We start from the raw sequence: 20424 nt of genomic DNA on the forward strand, positions 1-20424 counted from the left end.
CTCCGGTAGAAAAAGCCCTGCCCTCGAGAGCCCCGGCTTCCCCTCAGGCCCTTGACACCGCTGCCTCTCCTCTAGCGGCCCCTGACCCGGGGCTGACCAGTTCGTGACTCTCCTGCCAATCAGAGACGGATTTCCTCCGAGCGGCCAGCCGACCAATCACCGCGCGAGAGTGCCCTCTTCGGCTCTTCGGCCCTTCGGTTCTTCGGCTCGTGGGTGTTCGCCGTTGCTGGGCCCTCCCGGGCCTTCCGCGTAGCGCTAAAGCGTAGTTCTCGTTGGTGTAATTTCTCCAGTTTTTTCAGCCACTTCCGGGTCCTGAGTCGCTCCGGAAGCCCGCGAGTTCCGGAAAGCTAGGTAGCTCAGATTCTGCTAGGAAAAGCCAAGCTTTCCAGAGAATGTTTCAGAAAAAGTTACGTGGAGCGTGGGCGTTTCGCAGACTTCTAAGGTCAGTGTCTGCCCTAACGAGCCGAGTGCAAACCTGAGGTCTTGCTTGCGGCTGGGAGGTCGTGGAGTTTCATGACCTTGTAATTGTCGGCCTTTGCGTGAGTTTCCCTGTCTGTTGGCTTCTTGCCTTCCTGGGAGAGGCAAATCAAAGTCTCTTTCTCGGGAAAGGCAAGGAGGCAAGCTTAAACTCCTAAAACTATTCTTAGGATAGCGCTATTAAAAATTAACGAACACACAGCTAGATTTGCTCTGCATTCCACGCAGTGACTTTCTAAAGACAAACTGAGTTTTTTCTCGCACTTTGCGGTCATGAAGTGATTTACCCCTTATAAACGGCTGTATTAGGAATCATTCAGGATCCAGGCTTTACTTAATATCTGAAGGTTCACGTAAAGTGCTATATTCGGTCCAAAAAAAATTCAGTATGCCTAAGTTTCCAACGTTATTGAACGCGCATTCATTTAAAAGCACTTTGGTTTTCTTATGGGGGAAGAGATACTGAGAATTTTCTTTAAAAATTGCTTGTGATAAGTTAATTGTGTTTCACATTGACTTCTGATAAGAAATCTGAGAACGTGAGAATCATTAAGATTTTTCTTCTGAGTCCTTAAAAATCGTGTGTTTGTTTATTAAGTACCGTTTTCCAGGCATCCAACATTTAGTGAAAGGCCTTTTCACAAAATGAGACAAATTGTTGAACGTTCAATTATATTCTAACACGTTATGTATTCTTCTGTGGTGCCCCTTGAAAATTTTAGTTGCTAGCAGTTAAGGACACTGAGGCTCCCTCCACACCACAGTTTGTAGTCTGAACAACTTCGCCGATGTTACCATTTTAAGCTGAACAGAATGATTTGGGCGTGGCTGACTTTTCTTTATCTCTGTTTTTCTTTTAACTTCTCTGATCTTGCCCGTATAATCAATTACATGTATCCAGAAAGATTAGAGTTGAATGATCTTAAGGGAAAAGGAGATTTGAAAGAAAGAGAGAATTATTTACAAAATCTTTTTTTTTAAATTAAGAAAAGTAACAGAACATCGGAGACTAGACTAAATCAAGAGAGTTGGGTTCTAGTCCTGACTCTGGTTTTATTTTGACCAACTTACCTACTTGACCTGATTCTCCTCATTTTTAGGAATTAGTGGTAGCACTCACTCTGTAGTTTTAAAACTGTTCCAAAGAAGAACTTGTAGAAATTTTCTGGAGCCATGCAGGGGAAAGACAAAACAAGCCGACTCTCAGCTGTATTTTAACGAGACCAGGCTATTTATGTGTTCTGCGTGAATAGCAGGGTTCCTTTTAAGATTTAAGTTCACATCTTAGACTAGATCTTCCTTTCCTTCTAGCATTAAAATTCTGTTCCTTAGAATAATTATTTGTATTTAATATGCATTTATGTGATTATTACAGATTTTTAAAGTTATATTCAGTTAATTTATTCTGAAAGTTACAAACATGTCCCTATTTAATCCCATTTGTTTTATCGATACAAATTTGAAATTTATTTTTTCTTTATGATCAGAATCATAATTTGTTATTTTGCTCTCTTCTCCGTATCCTTTTATTTTAGCCATAAAAGGTTTGCTTATATTTAATGTCCGTAATAATCCTTGCCATGAGGAGGGCAGGTACTTTTGTTTTACATATTCAGTAGCTGAACCTTAAAGATGTTAGCTGGCTTGCTAGTAAAGTTCTGAGTCCTAGCCCCATGTTTTCCTCACAGCATCAAGTAATTTTAAAGTTTCTTTCCCTCTTGCACACCATCCACATGTGCAGGTTCTTATAGCACAAAGAAAATGTATGCATATGCACAATCTTTATTTCTGGCCAAAAATTTTACTCTGAGTCACTTCATTTTTTTCCTCATGATGATCTGGGTTGGACAGCTTAGAAGCAAATCGAATTTTACCTTTATCTCTTTCTTGTGAAGTGAGAGCGATTTCCAAATATTCCCTGTCCTTCTTCCAATCCTTTGGAATGTACAGGAAACATCAGGAGAAAAGCCCTGAATTGCTCCATTTGGCCCTTGTCTATAATCTTCACACTGCTCTTTCAAGCCCAGACCTGTGGTTTCTTTACGTGGAAGTGGAGACCAGGAGGAGGATATCTAGTATCCTCTGCCCTTCCCAGTGTGGGCTATTATTAATCTTCTTCCGAACATATTTCCACGAATACAACAAAAATACACTTTTCTATACTGCTTTTTACGCTATTCAATATATTTTCTTTTTATCAGAGCTCTCCCTTCTTACCTGCCTGTCAGTAAAGTGAGATAAAACTCCATACAAGTTTTCTTTCTTCTTACTATTTGAACAAAAACTGAGCACTCTAGAGTAACTCTGTTTTGATCATGCCTAACCACTCCCTTTTAGTGTTAGATGGATGAGTTGGCATTGCCTCTACCTTATATATAATATGTGATCATAATAAATGAATGTTCACACCTCATCTTTTCACCCACATATTCTGTTTGTTCAGATTTGACATTCAGTCCCTTTGGATTGTCTTTTAACCACACGTATAGAGACAGGGAGAGGGAATGTAGATGAGATGCATCCCAGGCCACAAGAGCAACTTTACTACATGCCTTTAATTTCTTTTCCCATCTACAGTCCTGAGAGCTTGACTGGCAGTCTGGTCTTCTGAATGATCTTGAAGGGGATAAACATTTACCTAGAGTTCTGCAGGATTAAACTGTATCTAAATTTACCAAATCTCCATTCTACTAACTTTATTTTGTGTGTTCTGCAATTTTTCTTACCAGAAATTTACTAATTGCCAGCTTAGTTAGGTCATTAATTTTCTCAAGCCTTAAGTTTTGTCTTCTTAAAATGGAGATGATAATACTGTGTTGTGAGGATTAAATGAGATTTAAAAAAGGTAAAGAAAATATATAGTGCCTTGCACGTAGTATGTATCACATGGTATTTCCTCCTATTCCATTGCTAATGCCTTTTTGTTCCTTTGGGGATATTAGCACATTCTCTTGTGCCATAAAATACGAAATTGTGTGTTTCAATAATTTTCAAGTCATTTAGAATTCTCTTCTTAAGCAACTAAATTCTAAAGCCCTTTTCTAAATTTATAGAGTATTTAAAGATCTAGTTGCTTCATATGTTTCATGTGGCTCTTATTTGTTCATCCCTGGATTTGAATTTTTGCTAAAGTTTATGCTTGTACTCTTAGTATATTACTCTTGGTACTTAGTCTGTTAAAAATAGCTCCATCTGCATGTCCTGTGATACCATTCTAAAGTGTTTATGTTTAATTTTTAGGCCCATCACCATCTTATCAGTAAAGGACACTAGTTCAGAGCATGGCTCTGCCACTTCAAGCCATGTGATTTTATACGAGTCAGCTAATCTCTCTGTGCTTCAGTTTCTTTGTTTTAGAACAGAAATAATAATAAAAAAAAAACTATTAATATTGTAAGGATTGAAAATTATTTGATATTTAGTTTTGTACATGGCAATTAGCTATAATAGTCACTGGTTAGCACTCAATAACTGGTAAGTAGTATGTATTTACTATGGTTGTAGACTAAGAAATTCCTTGGATGTCTTCCTTAATGTTTCTGTATTACTTTCTATGAAAACTGTCTCTGTTTCATGTGTTCTGCAGCAGCCTTTTCCAAACTCTTGTGCAACATTACCATTTCTGTAGTTAGAAATAGCTTTTACTTATTTTTTTCCTTCTACATTCAAGGTTTCCTAAAACGGTTCCTATAAGAATTCTAGTTGAGTAGGTTGACATTTTACATTTGCTTTAAAAAAGTTAACCAATGAAGAGTATAGTGAGGTAAAATGATTTGTTTGGAGTCTCATAGTCTGTTCGTGAACCTGGGCTACAGAAATAATCAAGGGCAGTGTAACTTCTTTTCCCAGTATTCACTCAAACATCTCTTTATTTTCACAATATTCCTTCTCTCTTGAAGACTCAGAGGTGTCAGCTTTCTAAAGGAAAAAAAAGTATGAGTGTATGCTGTTCTCTTAAAAATATATTTGTAAAGCTAGGTTAAGGTATTGGAAATTCTCTTTTAAGATTTAAGGAAAGTATTTTGTGTTCGTTTTAGATACCTGAATAAATATATTATAAATGAGATTAGTAAGGCACTCAATTAATTGTGTAAGAATAATTATAGTCTTGAAATTGTCGTATTTGATTTGTGTTGAATTCCCTCTTTTTTTTTCTTTGAGACTGAATCTTACTCTATTGTCCTGGATAGAGTACTATGGTGTCATCTTACTCACTGCAGCCTCAAACTATTGGGCTCAAGGGATCCTCTTGCCTCAGCCTCCCAAGTAGCTGGGACTACAGGTGCGCGCCACAACACCCAGCTAATTTTTCTACTTTTAGGGTCTCGCTCTTGCTCAGGCTGGTCTTGAACTCCTGAGCTCAAGCAATCCACCTGCCTCAGCCTCGCAGAGTGCTAGGATTACAGGCATGAGCTGCACCTGGCCCCTCCTCTCTTGAAATGAAAAAAAAAAAATCCCTTTTTGCTAGGACGAGTTACTTATCACTGTTCATCTTTTGAGAAATTTGTCCTACTTTGAAGTTTATCTTTCAGATGTACTTTAGAAATGTTTTGTCATGTACCCACTAGCACCCCAAAAAGAAAAATCCTATTTGGATTTTGATGAGGATTCCATTGAAGTTAAGAATAATTTAGAAGTCTAGTGTCCATAACACAATTTTAAAATTTCCCGTATTTTGGACACACCCAAATGGGTATGATTGGGATTTATAACATCAGATGTCTTTAAACCATTGAAACTTATTTTATATATGATGAAAGAAAGAAACAAAAGAGTAGTGACAAGTCACTTAGCAAGTCTGTGGCAGAAGTGAGATTTGAACTTACAATTGTTGATTCTAGGCCTGTTCATGGTGCCAGAGGTCACAGTGTTCTAATAGGTTTCAGCCATAGCTTTTTCTCTTTTGCCCATGTTTGAAATGTGTTCTGGGAATCGGTGTCCTGTTAAATCCGTCTGTGATGTATGTCCCATTTATTAGTATTGATTTCAATACAATGGACAGTAAATCTATCCGACTACACAAAGGAATTAAAATGGTAGGATGTAGATTCAAAACTTAAGATCTTCAGTCATAGAATTTTATCCATATAACCTCATAACATGAAATGTTAGTTTAACATTTTTAAAAAGGGAAAAAATAAATATATGGTCTCATTCACTTTGATTATTAGAACACTTAAGATAATGTGGCAGTGACATTGTCATTCTAAAAATTAGTTGATTTTTATGGAGCTGAAAAAGGATAGGCTGGCAGGGAGTGTGTAGGTGAATGTGCTTGCTTAGAGATTACTTGGGAATCACATGTTTCTGCTGACAAAGTTTACAGGACTGTAAATTTAAATGTAGAATTTTTGTAGGCAGTATGCATTGACAAATATGCCTAATGGTAATACATCTAGTACTGAGAGTCTCGGAACAGGTCAATAATAATGTGTATATTGATAGCAGCAATGTAGGAGATGTTACTTGGTATTATAGCTAAAATCCATGTTATCCCCTTAATCATAATTACATTCATATTGACAGGCCTTGACAATACCCACATTATTATTGATAGATTTCTGTCAATAACATGTTTTTAAAGAAAATATATTCATTCATAATTTGTACTATACTCAATAAAAGCTCTAAAGTACATCCTGAAAAATTCCTCCTTCCTCAGTGAGATATAGTCATTTGTTTTGGTTTTGGAATGTGATATAGGTGACAAAGGTTTTATTTTGGGGAATGAAAAACAAAAAGAAAGCATGAGTTATTTAAGGGATAAAGTTGTATGTTGCTGCTCTTAGTAAATGAATTTTCAGGGTTTTTTTTTTCTGTGAAAGAAAAGCATTGTGACATGTTTAGTGATAAAATGTCAGCAGGAGACCTTTTTAATCGTTTTTAGTGATAGATCATTTTGTCTTAAACATATTTATGTGACAAGTTAATCACACTAACCCTAGTAGATGTTATACTTTTTATCTGGCCTTGAATTTGCCTTAAGCGTCTTTTTCACATGTCTGTAACCTAGTAGAATCCTTCACTACATGATAAGATTATTTAGTGCCAGTTATATTTTTAATTACTTATTTTTATATGTCTCTTTGTATGGCCAATAAATGTTTCCCCCGGGTTAGCCTTTTAGAATCTTAAAGTTAGTAGAGTTTGGGAAATGAGGGGTGGTAGGATTATGTATTAAAAGGTAGAATAGGAAAAAGCAGCATTGTCCGTTTTTGGCATTTTGGAAAAATCAATTTGAATTAAATTTAGTGGTGTTTGTTTCAATTCAAAACAATCCCAACTTTTTTTTTTTAAAGAAAAAAAAAGCTATTTTAACTATTCAAATTTGAGCCTACATTTATGAAACTAAATACTAATCTATAAGAACCAATAATACAGGGATTGTTAAAGCTTACTTAAATTCTTGAAAGTAAAGTAGAAATACACTGAGCAATTGTTGGGCATGGGTATTGGCAATTAAGTTTAACAGAAGTTAGGAAAGTACTGGTTTACCAAAAAGCATTGGGGATTTTTTATCAGAAAATGTGAGGATAATATAATCTCCCTTTTGATTTCCACAGTTCTTAATAAAATAAGTTAAATTACTTTGAATTTTCTGGAAAGTTGTTTGCATCTTAGTTAGGCCCCTGAATTGTTGGAGGAATCCTAACTAGTCTCCCAAAATGGCAGTTTTCCTTGTCTTTAGTTTTAATGAACTCAGCCATCAGATTAATCTTTTAAAATGTATGTATTGTTATATGTCTTCTCTTCAGTGATTATTCATGCCTACAGAATCAACACAATTTCCTTAACACAGGTTCTTTTTACAGTGTTGCCGCTTCAACCAGTCTCTCCTGCAAGCCTGCTCTGCTCTAGCCACAGCAGATGACTTGTCTGTCTGTTTCCAGATAACAGATGCAAACACACTGATGGGGGTTTAATAACCAAGGATGCAGCTCATGCAGAAATCCATCCCCATATTGTCCCAGGTAGACCATGGCCAGGAGCTTGCACATTTCTGTACTTTTGCACAACCTGTTCCCTTGCCCTAAATACTGTTTTCCTCTTTTCTGCCTGGGAAGTTTTGTGATCCCTTATAGTGTTTTCACATTTTGGGATCTGTTCTGTGCTTCAGACATCAATGGCCAGTCCTGATTACAGTAACACCCTATTTCTTTAAATACACTTGAATAAAAGAACGTTAACTGACAGTTAAATATTTCAGTTGAATTCCTGGTACCTAGAAGAATGCCTGGTATTTGGTAGGCATTCTCAATAAATATTGGTTACATTGAATAACTATTTGTCAGAGAATTAGAATTCACTAAAACACAAACTGCTTACTTTATATTGAGAATAATTTCATGTGATTTAAAGGCATTTATGACGTTTTTCTGTGCTTCATACCTATCATAACAATTACTGTACTGCAGTGGAGGGGAGAATATTCCTTAACTGACTAATTGAACTTCTGGTTCTTTTGATTTCATCAGTTTCTTCTACTCCTAGGCTGCCCTTCTCTAAGGCCAGTATTCTAGAATAATTGTACCTGCCAGGAAGAGTAGTTGGGAGTGTAGAAGAGGAGGAACTGAATGTAGTATGCTGGTGGTGAACCCAAGTTTGAATGCTCGTCTTGGACTACCTGTACTGTGCCCTGTGCAGCAAAGCACCCTAGAGTCAGATATTATTAGTGTGCATTCCTAAAGTTTCTTTACTTCAAAAGATAACAGGCACAACCAAATTGTTAGGGGTTAAATAATCATGAGAGCAGGTCATGCTGGAACCCATCTGCATTCTCTCAAAGTCCCCACTGTATCATCTCCTTTCTGACATGATACAAGTTAAGGGTACAGTGAGTTCCACTCAGCCTTGCCTATACCCTCTCCTACAGGGCCCCTCCCACATGCACACATAATGGTAACATCATGTTCACCTTTTAATTGTCACAATTAATGGTGTAGTCAATATTTCCTGGAAAAAATTCCTTTTGATACAGGTTGATCGAGGCATTAGTATGAGTAATAATGAAGATTTCAGTCTTTTGAAATGAGATTTGCCAAAATCAACTTGGAGTCTTTTTCTTTTTATGCATATCCCTAGCCAAAGCAGCAATAATGTAATAATAATACTTTACAGTTTCCAAACCACTTTCATAACATTATCTGGTTTAATCTCAACAACTTTGTGAGGTAGCTGTTATTTCCAGGTTTTAGAAGAAGAATCTGAGGCTAATGAATTTTTTAAGATGACATAGCAAGTAAGTGACAGAGCTGGAACTTAAGCCCGGGCCTGTTTGATTTTAAGTCTGCTTTTTTTACTCTATCACAGTTGCCTGAAAAAGAATGTAGAACATAGGAGAGGTATTCCACTTTAATGAACTGTGATGTGTAGTGGACAGTGTCTGTTCTATGTTTACAACTAAAAGAAGTCACAAAAATGATTAAAATGTTGGAAAATAAAGCCTAAAAAAAAAAAAAAGGAGAAACAAATTATTCATCTGGAGGAGCAAAGGCTGAAGAGCAGTTTAATTGTAGTCTTTTGGTTTATTAGAGAGTATTATGTAGGGAGGAGAGCAAGCCCAGCTGTTCCTAATCTATACTGAGGCCAGGCCTGGGGAGAAAAAGAGGAAAGAAAAAAATGTTAAACTATAACAGAAGGAATAAGAAAGAATTTTTTGATAATAAGTATTGTTAAATATTGGATCAGTTAAAGACTGTGTTAAGTCTCCTTTTCTGGCAGTCATTAAAAATTCGTATTTTTACAAAATGTTTTCAAGTCTGATTCTTCTAGATGGGGATTTGAAATAGCTGATCGTTCTGACAAACCACTCTCTCTGACCTGTTTCTCACTAAATATCACTAAGGAACTTGAGGAAAAGGTACAGTCATGTATGCATTCTGAGAATAGCATAGTTAGGTGATTTTTGTCCTTGTGTGAACATCAGTGTGTACTTAAACAAACCTGGATGGGATAACTTATTACACACCTAGGCTATCTGATACAGCCTGTTGCACCTAGGCTACAAACCTGTACAACATGTTACTGTACTTGATATTGTGGGCAACTGTAACACAATGGTATTTGTGATCTAAATATATCTAAATATAGAAAAGGTACAGTAAAATATGGTATAAAGATTTAAAATGGTACACCTGTATAGGGCACTTACCATCAATGGAGCTCGCAAGACTGGAAGTTGCTCTGCATGAGTCAGGGAGTGAGTGATAAGTGAATGTGGAGGCCTTTACTATACACAGACTTAAGCACTGTACACTTAGGCTACCTTAAATTTATTAAAAATTAATTGCATGACATTACAAGGGATACAAAGTCACTCGGTAATAGGAATTTTTCAGCACCATTGTAATCTTAAGGGACCACCATCAGATGTGCGGTCTGTTGTTGACCAAAATTTCATTATATGATGCATACCCTTTCTCGTTATCCAGTTCATCTAAATGCTCTCACATGATATTCAGCTGGTACATTGATTGGCTACCAGACTAATCATTCCATTGCTTGTAAGTTCTACAAACATCTATTTAGTAGCTACTATGAGCCTATCTTTGTGATAAATTTTAGAACTGTAAAATTGATGAGATTCATTAGCCACAATCTGGAACTGTTGTGACTGTAGTATTTAAAGATACATATATTGGCATAACTTAACCTCTAAGGCAAGCCAAATATTTTATCTGGTACTCAACAATTCATCCAGTCCAATACTAGGGGAAGGAGTAGGAAAGGGATGGATAGTGTTGGCTTTACATTGGTATCCAGTATGGTTAGAGCTTTTCAAAAGCAATTTGACAATCAGAGAGTTTCCCTTATTTTGCTGACTACAGCATATGAAATCTGTGGAAGATGCAGAGTTGGAGATACTATTACAGTAGAAGAGTTACATATACCATATTCCCACATATCCGGAGTGATGGTAGAACTTTGCCTGAGGAAAACTAAGTTAGGTATCAAAGTCACTTTTTATGTGGCAGGTCTTTGAGAAATAAGTGTAAGCACTTTCCCTTTTCCCTTTACTGGCTTATATTGAAGTTAGGAAAAGAACATGTACTTACGTGACTGGAATTATAGCACACATGGTTGAGGGCTCGAGTGGCACAGACAGTTAACTGTTAGGGTTAAAAATTGTAATACTCAGTGGGAGCTGGGAATAGTTAAGTTTTCAGAGAGAATGTTGAAGTAGAGTTGGAATGTGAAGGCAGATAGCTTAGGGCTGTGGAAATAGCTGGTAAGCAAGGTAAGTGTTTTAGGTACATGAGAAAAGGCACAGAGGCAAGACTGAAAGATGGTCTGTAATTAAAGGCTTCATTAGGGAATAGTGGGTTATACAGTTGCAGAGATGGAGACAGGCTTGGGCTAGATTAGGTCTAAGAACTTTGTACTTTATCCCAGGGGTAATAATGAAGTAAGAAAAAGGTGATTTGGTAAGTGTGGGAAAAGAATTTTGCAGATTTGGGGTAGATTTGAGGTTTAATGTTTTAGGGGTTTTTTAACTTACATAAATGGTTAAGTTAATTAGAAAAAAATCTGTTAGCTGCAGAAAAAATCTTATTCATTGATTTGTGTGTGTGAGAATTTGAAATTCTTTTCTGTTGAGATAGTTTTAAATTTTATGTGTTTCATTTGGGAACTTTCAATACTATCTATACACCCTTGTTATTGTCCTGGTTGTCTGTTTATTTGCCTGCCTTTATTTCTAGACTTTGGTTGGAATTCTTAAATGAGAGCCAGGACATGTCTTCTCTGCATGTCAAGCACCTAGTATGGCTAGAATATACTGATACTCATAGAATTTGTGGAATGAATGAATGGTCTCAAATTTCACAAAGACTACTTAATAAATGAAAGAGAAACCTTGAGTCAGTGAAAGATTTGTAATAGCCTCTATAGATATAGGGATGAGAACTAACCAGAAATGACTTGCAGGGCTGGCATGTAACATTGAGCTGTATGGGTGATATGCAAAAATAAATGATGACTTTTGCTTTGCAATAGAGTAGCCTAGTAGTTTTCAACATCATTAGGGAGTTTGTTAGAAATGTACGTTTTTGGGTCTCACTCCATACCTGCTGAATCAGATTCTGGGGATTAGGCCCAGCAACCTATAAGTATAGGCACACCTCATTTTATTGTGCTTCCCTTTATTGGGCTTCACAGATACAGTTTTTGTTTGTTTGTTTGTTTTTAACAAATTGAAGGTTTATTTCAACCGTGAGTCAAACAGTTCTATCAGTACAATTTTTCCAAGAGCATGTGCTCACTTCATGTCTCTGTGTGACATTTTGGTTATTCTTGCAGTATTTTAAACTCTTTTATTATTATGTTTTTAATGATAATCTGCGTGTAGTGATCTTTCATGTTAGTACTGCAATTGTTTTGGAGTGCCAAAAACTGCACCCATATAAGACAGAAAACTTAATCAGTACATGCTGTGTGTATTCTGACTGCTCCACCAACCGGCCATTGTCTTGTCTCTTACTCTACGTGGGCCTCCGTATTCCTGAGAAACAACAATATTGAAATTAGGCCAATTAATAACTCTACAGTGGCCTCTGAAAGTATTCAAGTGAAAGGAAGAGTCACACATCTCTCACTTTAAATCAGAATCTGGAAATGATTAAATTTAGGAAGGTAAGTTCAAAGCCAAGATAGGCCAAAAGCTAGACCTCTTGTGCCAAACAGAGAGCCAGATGGTGAATGCAAAGGAAAAGTTCTTGAAGAAAATTGTTACTCCAGTGAACACATGAATGATGAGAAAGCGAAATAGCCTGTCGCTCATGTGGAAAAAGTTTTAGTAGTCTGTGTAGAAGATCAAACTACTAGCCACAGATTCCCTTAAGCCAAGGCCTAATCCAGAGCAAGCCCTTAATACTCTTCAATTCCGTGAAGGCAGAGAGAGGCAAAGAAACTCCAGAAGAAATGTTTGAAGCTAGCAGAGGTTGCTTTGTAAGGTTTAAGGAAAGAAGCCATCTCCATAATGTGTAAGTGCAAGGTAAAGCAGCAAGTGCTGATGTAGAAGCTGTAGTGGGTTATTCAGAAGCTCTAGCTAAGATAATTGATGAACTAAATAACAGTTTGTTTGTCAGTGTAGACAAAAGAGCCTTCTATTGGAAAAAGATGCCATCTAGGACTTTCATAGTGAAAGAGAAGAAATAAATGCCTGGGTTCAAAGTTTCAAGGAACAAGCTGACTCTCTTGTTAGGGGCTAATAGGTTGAAGCCAATGGTCATTTACCATTCAGAACATCCTAGAGTCCTTAAGAATTGTGCTAAATATACTCTGCCTTTACTTTATAAAGGGAACAACAAAGCCTAGATGTCAGCACATATGTTAACAGGATGATTTACTGAATATTTTAAGCCCATTGTTGAGATCTTAGGAAAAAAAAGATTCCTTTCAAAATATTACTGCTCATTGACAATGTATCTAGTCAACCAGGAGCTCTGCTTGAGATATACAAAGAGATCAGTGTTTTCATGCCTACTAACATAGTATCTATTCTGGAGTAATCAAGGAGTAATTTGACTTTGAAGTCTTATTATTTAAGAAATACATTTTGTAAAGCTATAACTGCTGTAGCTAATAATTCCTCTGATGGATCTGAGCAAAGTAAGTTGAAAACCTTCCGGAAAGGATTCACCATTCTAGATGACATTAAGAATATTGGTGATTCATAGGAACAGGTCAAAATATCGACACGAACAGATGTTTGGGAGAAGTTGATTCTAGCCCTCATAGATGACTTTGAGGTATTCAAAACTTCAGTGGAAGAACTAACTGCAGACATGGTAGAAATAGCAAGAGAACTATTAATGGAATTAAAAGTGGACCTTGAAGATTTGACTGAATTGCTACAATATCATGATAAAACTTGAATAGATGAAGATTGCTTATGTATGAGCAAATAAAGTGGTTTCTTAAGATGAAATCTTCTCCTGGTGAAGATGCTGCAATAATTGTTGAAATCACAACAAATGATTTAGAATATTACATATTCTAAAGTGTCAGGGTTTGAGAGGATTGACTCTCAATTTTGAAAGTAGTTCTGTGGGTAAAATGCTATCCAGCAGCATCACATGCTACAGAAAAATCTTTTATGAAAGTAGTCAATGAATGTGGTAGATCTCATTATTGTCTTATTTTGAGAAATTGCCACAGCTACTCCAGCCTTCAACAACCATGACCCTACCCTGATCAGTCAGCAGCCGTCAACATTGAGGCAAGACCCTCCACCAGCAAAAAGATTACTCACCGAAGGCTCTTATGATCATTAGCATTTTTAGCAATAAAGTATTTTTAATTAAAATATGTACATTTTTAGATATAATGCTATTGCACACTTAATACACTACAGTATAATGTAAACATAAATTTTCATATGCACTGGGAAACAATATTTGTGTGACTCACTTTGTTGGCAATATTCACTTTAGTGCAGAGGTGTGGAACCTAATCCACAATACCTCTGAGTATTTTTAAGTGATTCTGATGAACTCTTCAGTTTGAAAACTGCTAAGGTTAGAGGAACAGTGAGACCACAGAACTGTGATGCTGAAGACCACAGCATAGAATGATTGAAAGCCCAAAGATACATAAATATATGTACGATATGTATCTTATATATGATAACGATACATGTATCTATGTATCTATCAATAGAAAACTATGAGAATAAGATTATGTCGTTACAAAGAAAGTTGAATGTGTTATAGACAGGATCTACCTATCTTGTTTAAATTACTGATTTTAGCATTTAAGTAGATAAAGCATTTAGCCTTTCTGATTTTAGCATTTAAGTAGATAAAGTGGATGTAAAACAAATTAATTAGTCTTATCAGAAGGGCATCAGACTTCTAACATCTCCACCCATATTTTCTCTCCCATGTTCATATAACTGCCTACTGAACTTTTCCACTTAGATGTCTCATAAGAGCCTCAAATTTCTAAAATTGCATGTATTTATTTTTTTCTTCAAACCTATATTGCCTCATGTATTTATTTCCTGTTTCAGAGAACTGTATCACCATCACTCAGTTACTTAAGTCAGTTATTCTAGCCTTCTTTCTCACCAAGTAATATCAATTCTACCACCTTGTAGCTTTCAAAGATACATTTTTCTCTCCGTGCCCACTAATACTTTTCTAATCTCACTAGATCATTTTAACAACCTCTTAACTGGTCTCTATTCTTCCAGTCTTTCTCTGAGCCTCTAACTCGGGATGGCCAGAACAAGCAGTCTAAAATGCAGATCGGATCAGTTCTTTGCTTACAACTGTTAAGTGGCTCCCCATTCCCTTTTTGATAAAATATTGCCTGCTCAACTTGGCTTTTAGGACCTTTGTGATCTGTTTCCTGCTTTCCTTTCCAGCCTTATTTCTTGTCTGGGCACCTCCAGTCCTTGGTACATGCTACGTCCCTCAACTTGGAATATTTTTACCTTCCTTTATCAGGATGACACTGGTAATCCATCAGGTGGCTGCTTAAAATAGTGCCTCTCCCTGGAAGCCGCCTCTGACCTTGTGAAGCATACTTATAAGCACAGTGCCCTGAATTTCCTTTGCATATCACTTATCACATCTTATTGTAATTGCCTATTTATTTTATATAGCACACCCTTACTTTCCTCCCCCTTCTTCCCCAGTAGATTATAGGCTCCACAAGAGTTGAGACTGTGTCTCTTGTACCATTATATCCCTGGCTCTAACACATTGACTGGTAAATAACAGATGCACAACAAACATGTTGAAATAAGTAACACTCAGTATTCTGGATATGGTAATTTGAAATAGTTTTACAAGTTAATGGATGGGAATTTAAATTTTCTAACCTTCACACACCTCCCACTTTCATCCTGTTCATTTATCCATTCATTTAGTACTTGTAGAATGCCTTCTGTGTACCAGGAACTGCGATCGTTGCTATGATTCAATGGTAATAAGACTCAAATGATGTTTACAACAGTGCTTATCCTCTAGTGGAGGAAATAGACAATTAAAAAGTAGTTTATATACAGTACATAGAGAGCAAGACAGAAAAAAAAATAGAATGCTCAGGGAACAACTAGAAGAGGGGCAGCTAACCAAATTTGGAGAGTCAGGAAGAAGTGTTGTCTGAGCCAGTACTTAAAAATTTAGTATGAATTTTTCAGTTAAAGAATGGGAACATGTTTCATGCAAAGGGAATAGTTGGTAAAGTCCACTGGTGAACAAGAGAAGGTGGCACTTTATGACTAGGTAATGATGTATTAGCAAGGAAAGCAAGCTGGGAATAGGTTTGGGGAGTTTGCAGTGTGGAGATGCACTGAAGGAGGCAAAAGGTAGATAGACCAATTAGATGCAGTCTAGGGGAGAAAGGAGAGCAGCCAGAATTTAGGAAGAGACTTGTCGGGGGACAGAGAGTAATAAATGAAGTAGAAAAATATTTTAAACAAAGAATCAACAGTCCTTGGCAATGGATTAGATTAGTAGTGAAAAAAGGGAACTTTCTTTCTAACCCTCTTATTTCTTTTCTGTAGCTCCTGACAAATATGAAGCAAAGATTTCACAGAACTTGCAGCAAAAATTCCCACTGCCATAGCAGTAGACTGTCAAGTCTTAGGGAAGCAGCAGGAAGGGGAAAAAGGTAAGATCTCCCCAGAAGGTGGTTGACGTTTATGGGTGAGAAGCATTCCTGTCATATATTTGGTTTGAGAGGAAAACAGTAGTAAATAACCTGACTCAGTGGGCATTTTCATTTCGTCTACTTGAAAGTGATAAACACTAAGTCATCTAGGATCCATGGGCAATTTTAAAACTCCCCTCTTGAAAACATCTTCTATTGTCAAAAGATATTCCCAATTTCAAGAAGTACAAGTTTATTTTAGGACGCACTTTTCAATCCTTTTACCTTCTAGAAAATTACGTTTAACATCTTTTTAGTAAAAATCTTGAAGTAATAGAGTTTGAAAGAAATTTGTAGGTCATTTTCTCTCCAGCTCTTTGTTTTGTAAGTGAAGAGCCAAGGTAGAGATCAGGTGAAATGACTTGCCAAGATCACATAGCCAGCTGGTGGCAGTGAGCAGGATCCATGCCTTGCTCTGTTAGTGTGTTGAGCCTTTCGAAGGTCTAGAGATGATGATCAAGCTCGGTGTGTTGTTGAGGGCCCATTTTATTTTTTTGTGTTTTTCCCATGTTTATTAAGGTATAATTGACAAAAATTGTGTATGTTCAAAATATACAACATAGATGATTTTATATATGTATATATGGTGAAATGACTGCCACAACCAAATTAACTAACACATTGATCACCACCCGTAGTTACTTCCCCTGTGTGTGTGTGGTGGGGGGAGTGGCTAGTGGAGGGCTCAGGACACCTAACATCTACTCTGTTAGCAAATTCCAAATAAAAAGTTAACTGTAGTCACCATGCTATACATTAGCTACCAAGAACTTATACCTGAATTTGTACCCTTTGACTAATATCTCTCTGCTTCTACTACATCCACATCCCATAGCAACCACTGTTGTACTGTCTGCTTCTGTGAGTTCAACTTTTTTAGATTCCATATATAACTGAGATCATACAGAAGGCCCATTTTAGAAACAAAAATTTAAGCATGATATTTGGCCATAGATTGGCTTTGCCAGTTCATTAATAACAGTTAAGGTATCTAAACTGGTCTGTATAGTCAACTGTAGCAATGACTGGGTGCTTTAAACTGCATGACCTTGCATATAGTAAGCATTTAATAAAGGTATATTGGTCATACCTAGCTAACCATTAATCAGCTTTTTATGTTTCATTTAAAATTTTTTCCTTAAGCAGCTATTTGTTTCCTTAGTATATTTATGAAATTATTGTAGGACAAATTTTTATATCATAGTTTTTTTTTCCTGGAGTACTGTATGATATGTACATTTTTAGTAGCTTAATGATGGCATTTCTGCATTCTTGTTGCTTCATGCTAATATTTAGTAGTATTTATTTTCTGCAATAGTTGATAGAATAATAAATGTATATTCATTTATTTTTCTTTCTAACTTCCTTTATAAATATAAAATTTATTTGAAAAAGATTAAGTGACTTGTTGAAAAATATACCTTTGGAGTCAGTAGAAGTGTTGGAAATTAAACTGAGGTCTTGACTTAACCATCTACTGCAATGTTCTATATTGTTCATTATATTTATTACGTTCATATAGTTCTCCATTAGTCATGCTATTATTCGGCCTCATTACTGTTAGCTTCAGGATTTTAATATCTCCCTGCTAGAATATTTGATCAAGGAATGTTACTTAATAGTGTTTTTGTGGAAATAGGGTATGGGGATTTGAGTGTTTTTTATTTTTTATCTGTTTAGTTGTTACTCCTTTTATGAGGAAGGCCAAGAATAAAAAAAGAAAAACAAATAGAAAAGAAAAAGGGCGGGGGGAGAAAGAAAGCAAAAAGAGAGGAGAGAGAGAAAGAAGTTCCAAGTAAGAAGCAGTTGTTCACTGCACTATTTACAGACTACTGAAAGGCCCATTTTCTATGTGTCCTGTGTAATCTGTGTATCACAGTTTTCCCAGTGTAAGTTGAGGAGGTAGTACAAGCTTGCAACCGTTTGATGATATTCCTTAATTGTATTTTTTCCTAGAAACCTTCAGAGAAGACATGGCTCCCAGAAAAGACAATACGAAGAGTACAAACAGAGTGCTAAGAATAAGTCAGTTGGATGCACTTGAACTAAATAAGGCCCTGGAGCAGCTGGTTTGGTCCCAGTTTACTCAGTGCTTTCATGGATTTAAGCCAGGCCTATTAGCCTGCTTTGAGCCAGAGGTGAAAGCATTCTTGTGGCTTTTCTTGTGGAGATTCACCATATACTCCAAAAATGCCACTGTGGGACAGTCAGTTTTGAATATTCGGTACAAAAATGATTTTTCCTCTAACCTGAGATATCAGCCACCAAGTAAAAATCAAAAGATCTTGTATGCTGTTTGTACAATTGGTGGGAGGTGGTTAGAAGAGCGATGCTATGATTTGTTTCGAAACCATCGTTTAGCATCATTTGGGAAAGTCAAGCAGTGTGTGAATTTTGTGGTTGGACTTTTGAAATTAGGTGATTTGATTAATTTTTTGATTTTCCTTCAAAGAGGAAAGTTTGCAACTTTGACAGAACGTCTCCTAGGCATTCGTTCTGTATTTTGCAAGCCTCAAAACATACGTGAAGTTGGCTTTGAGTATATGAATAGGGAACTTCTCTGGCATGGTTTTGCTGAGTTTCTGATTTTTCTCTTACCACTTATCAATATCCAGAAGTTGAAAGCCAAGTTATCTTCATGGTGTATCCCTCTCACTGGTGCTCCTAATAGTGATGATACATTAGCCACCAGTGGCAAAGAATGTTCTCTATGTGGAGAGTGGCCCACCATGCCTCACACCATAGGATGTCAGCATATCTTCTGTTATTACTGTGTCAAGAGTAGTTTCTTATTTGACATGTACTTCACTTGTCCTAAGTGTGGCACAGAGGTACACAGTCTGCAGCCACTGAAATCAGGGATTGAAATGTCAGAAGTGAATGCTCTTTAGAAACTGTTTCCTCTAAGGGAAAATATGTTTAAGTCATTAATATTGGTCATCCTAAGTGTACCAGTTAGGTGTCCTTTATAAGGCATGTGCTTCTCAGCCACTGTCTTCTGTTCCTTTCCATGACTAAATTCTAATCACTGGAAACCACATAATTCTAAATAATATTATGTAAATATTAATGTATTATGTTTTTTAAATCATAGCATTAAATTTTTAATGTCAAGAATAATGGACACCTTTTATCAGATGACTAAGAGTGATCCTTCATTTTGCTACTTCCTAGAAAAAGTTCGGACTCTAAAGATAAAGATTTAGGAGACTATGGGATGAGTATGTATTTATTTTCAGAGATGACATAATGTCATAATCTGACAACACTGTTTTAAACCTTAAGATCTGATGCCTCAGTTGTGATTTTATGCTTTTTCTCTTATGCTGATTTTTAAGGGGTTCAGTCCTCAGTTGTCAGACCCCTTCACAGTTGGCTGCTTATGTGCAGAACATAAAAATTGCTTAAGACAGTTCAGAAGTGAGGCCTGGGACAACTAAGGACATATGAAAAACCCTGTATACAGGTCTCTTTCCCTAGCCTTTGATTCAGAACTTACATTCTCAGCAAGTAGTTTTATGAAACATTGAGGTGTGTAACATAGTAATAATACAGCAATACGTATCAAGATAATTCAGTATAGTTCACTCCTTTTCTTTGCATTTTTCATTTAAAAGCTTACAAATGAACCTTTTGCTACATAACAGTAATATGAAAAATATTTGGACTGTTTAAGTTACTTCACCAAAATAATAGCACTTATTTTTATACCAATTCTCAATTTTTGTGCTTTGACAATAAACCAAAGTACAAAATAAAATATATTGGACTTTGATATAAAAAAGTTAGAAATAATTCACATGGAGTTAAAGGTAGCCGTAGGATAATCAAGGCTACTTACTTGCAACTGATTATTACACAAATAAAATTACAATAATATATTATTTTTTAAAAACTCTTAAACTGGTATAAAATTAGCTTGAGCATTGATTTGTCTCAAGTCTTAACTAGAATGTTTTGAAAAACCTAGTTCTTATGTAGTAAACATCTTGCTAGGAAAATAAAATTATTTAATATGGCAGAAATACATTTCCAGTTCATTTTTCTGTTCACATCTCATTCAATAAGCACTTAAGGTACTAATGTAACCACTAGGGATAGAAAATGAATAAAACAGGAAAAAGAAAGTTACCTTCAGGAGTTTACATTCTGTGATTGAATGGACTATAAGTTTAATTTGGGTTCAATTTAGAATAATATACCCAAGGAATTTTGTAATTTGAGAGTTAAAAGTATTCCACATCTTTAAAAGTTTGCCCTTTTTTCCTCCTGTAATTTTGAAACGTT

The 20424-nt window shown here is 36.2% G+C and overlaps 1 protein-coding gene across 1 annotated transcript; it reads left to right on the forward strand.

Annotated features, from left to right (window-relative positions):
- Positions 1–329: 329 nt before the first annotated feature.
- PEX2 (peroxisomal biogenesis factor 2) lies at positions 330–19937 on the forward strand. The gene is made up of 3 exons (XM_069466336.1): positions 330–442; positions 15992–16098; positions 18094–19937. Exon 3 carries the CDS (start codon positions 18111–18113, stop codon positions 19026–19028), a length of 918 nt encoding a protein of 305 aa, XP_069322437.1. The 5' UTR covers positions 330–442; positions 15992–16098; positions 18094–18110; the 3' UTR covers positions 19029–19937.
- The last annotated feature ends 487 nt before the right edge of the window (positions 19938–20424 follow it).

Source organism: Eulemur rufifrons, chromosome 3 (genome assembly GCF_041146395.1).
Source record: "Eulemur rufifrons isolate Redbay chromosome 3, OSU_ERuf_1, whole genome shotgun sequence".
NCBI classification, from domain to species: domain Eukaryota; kingdom Metazoa; phylum Chordata; class Mammalia; order Primates; family Lemuridae; genus Eulemur; species Eulemur rufifrons.

Coding starts and splice junctions, on each gene's coding strand:
- PEX2 (XM_069466336.1), top strand. CDS start 18,111: ATGGCTCCCAGAAAAGACAATACGAAGAGTACAAACAGAGTGCTAAGA.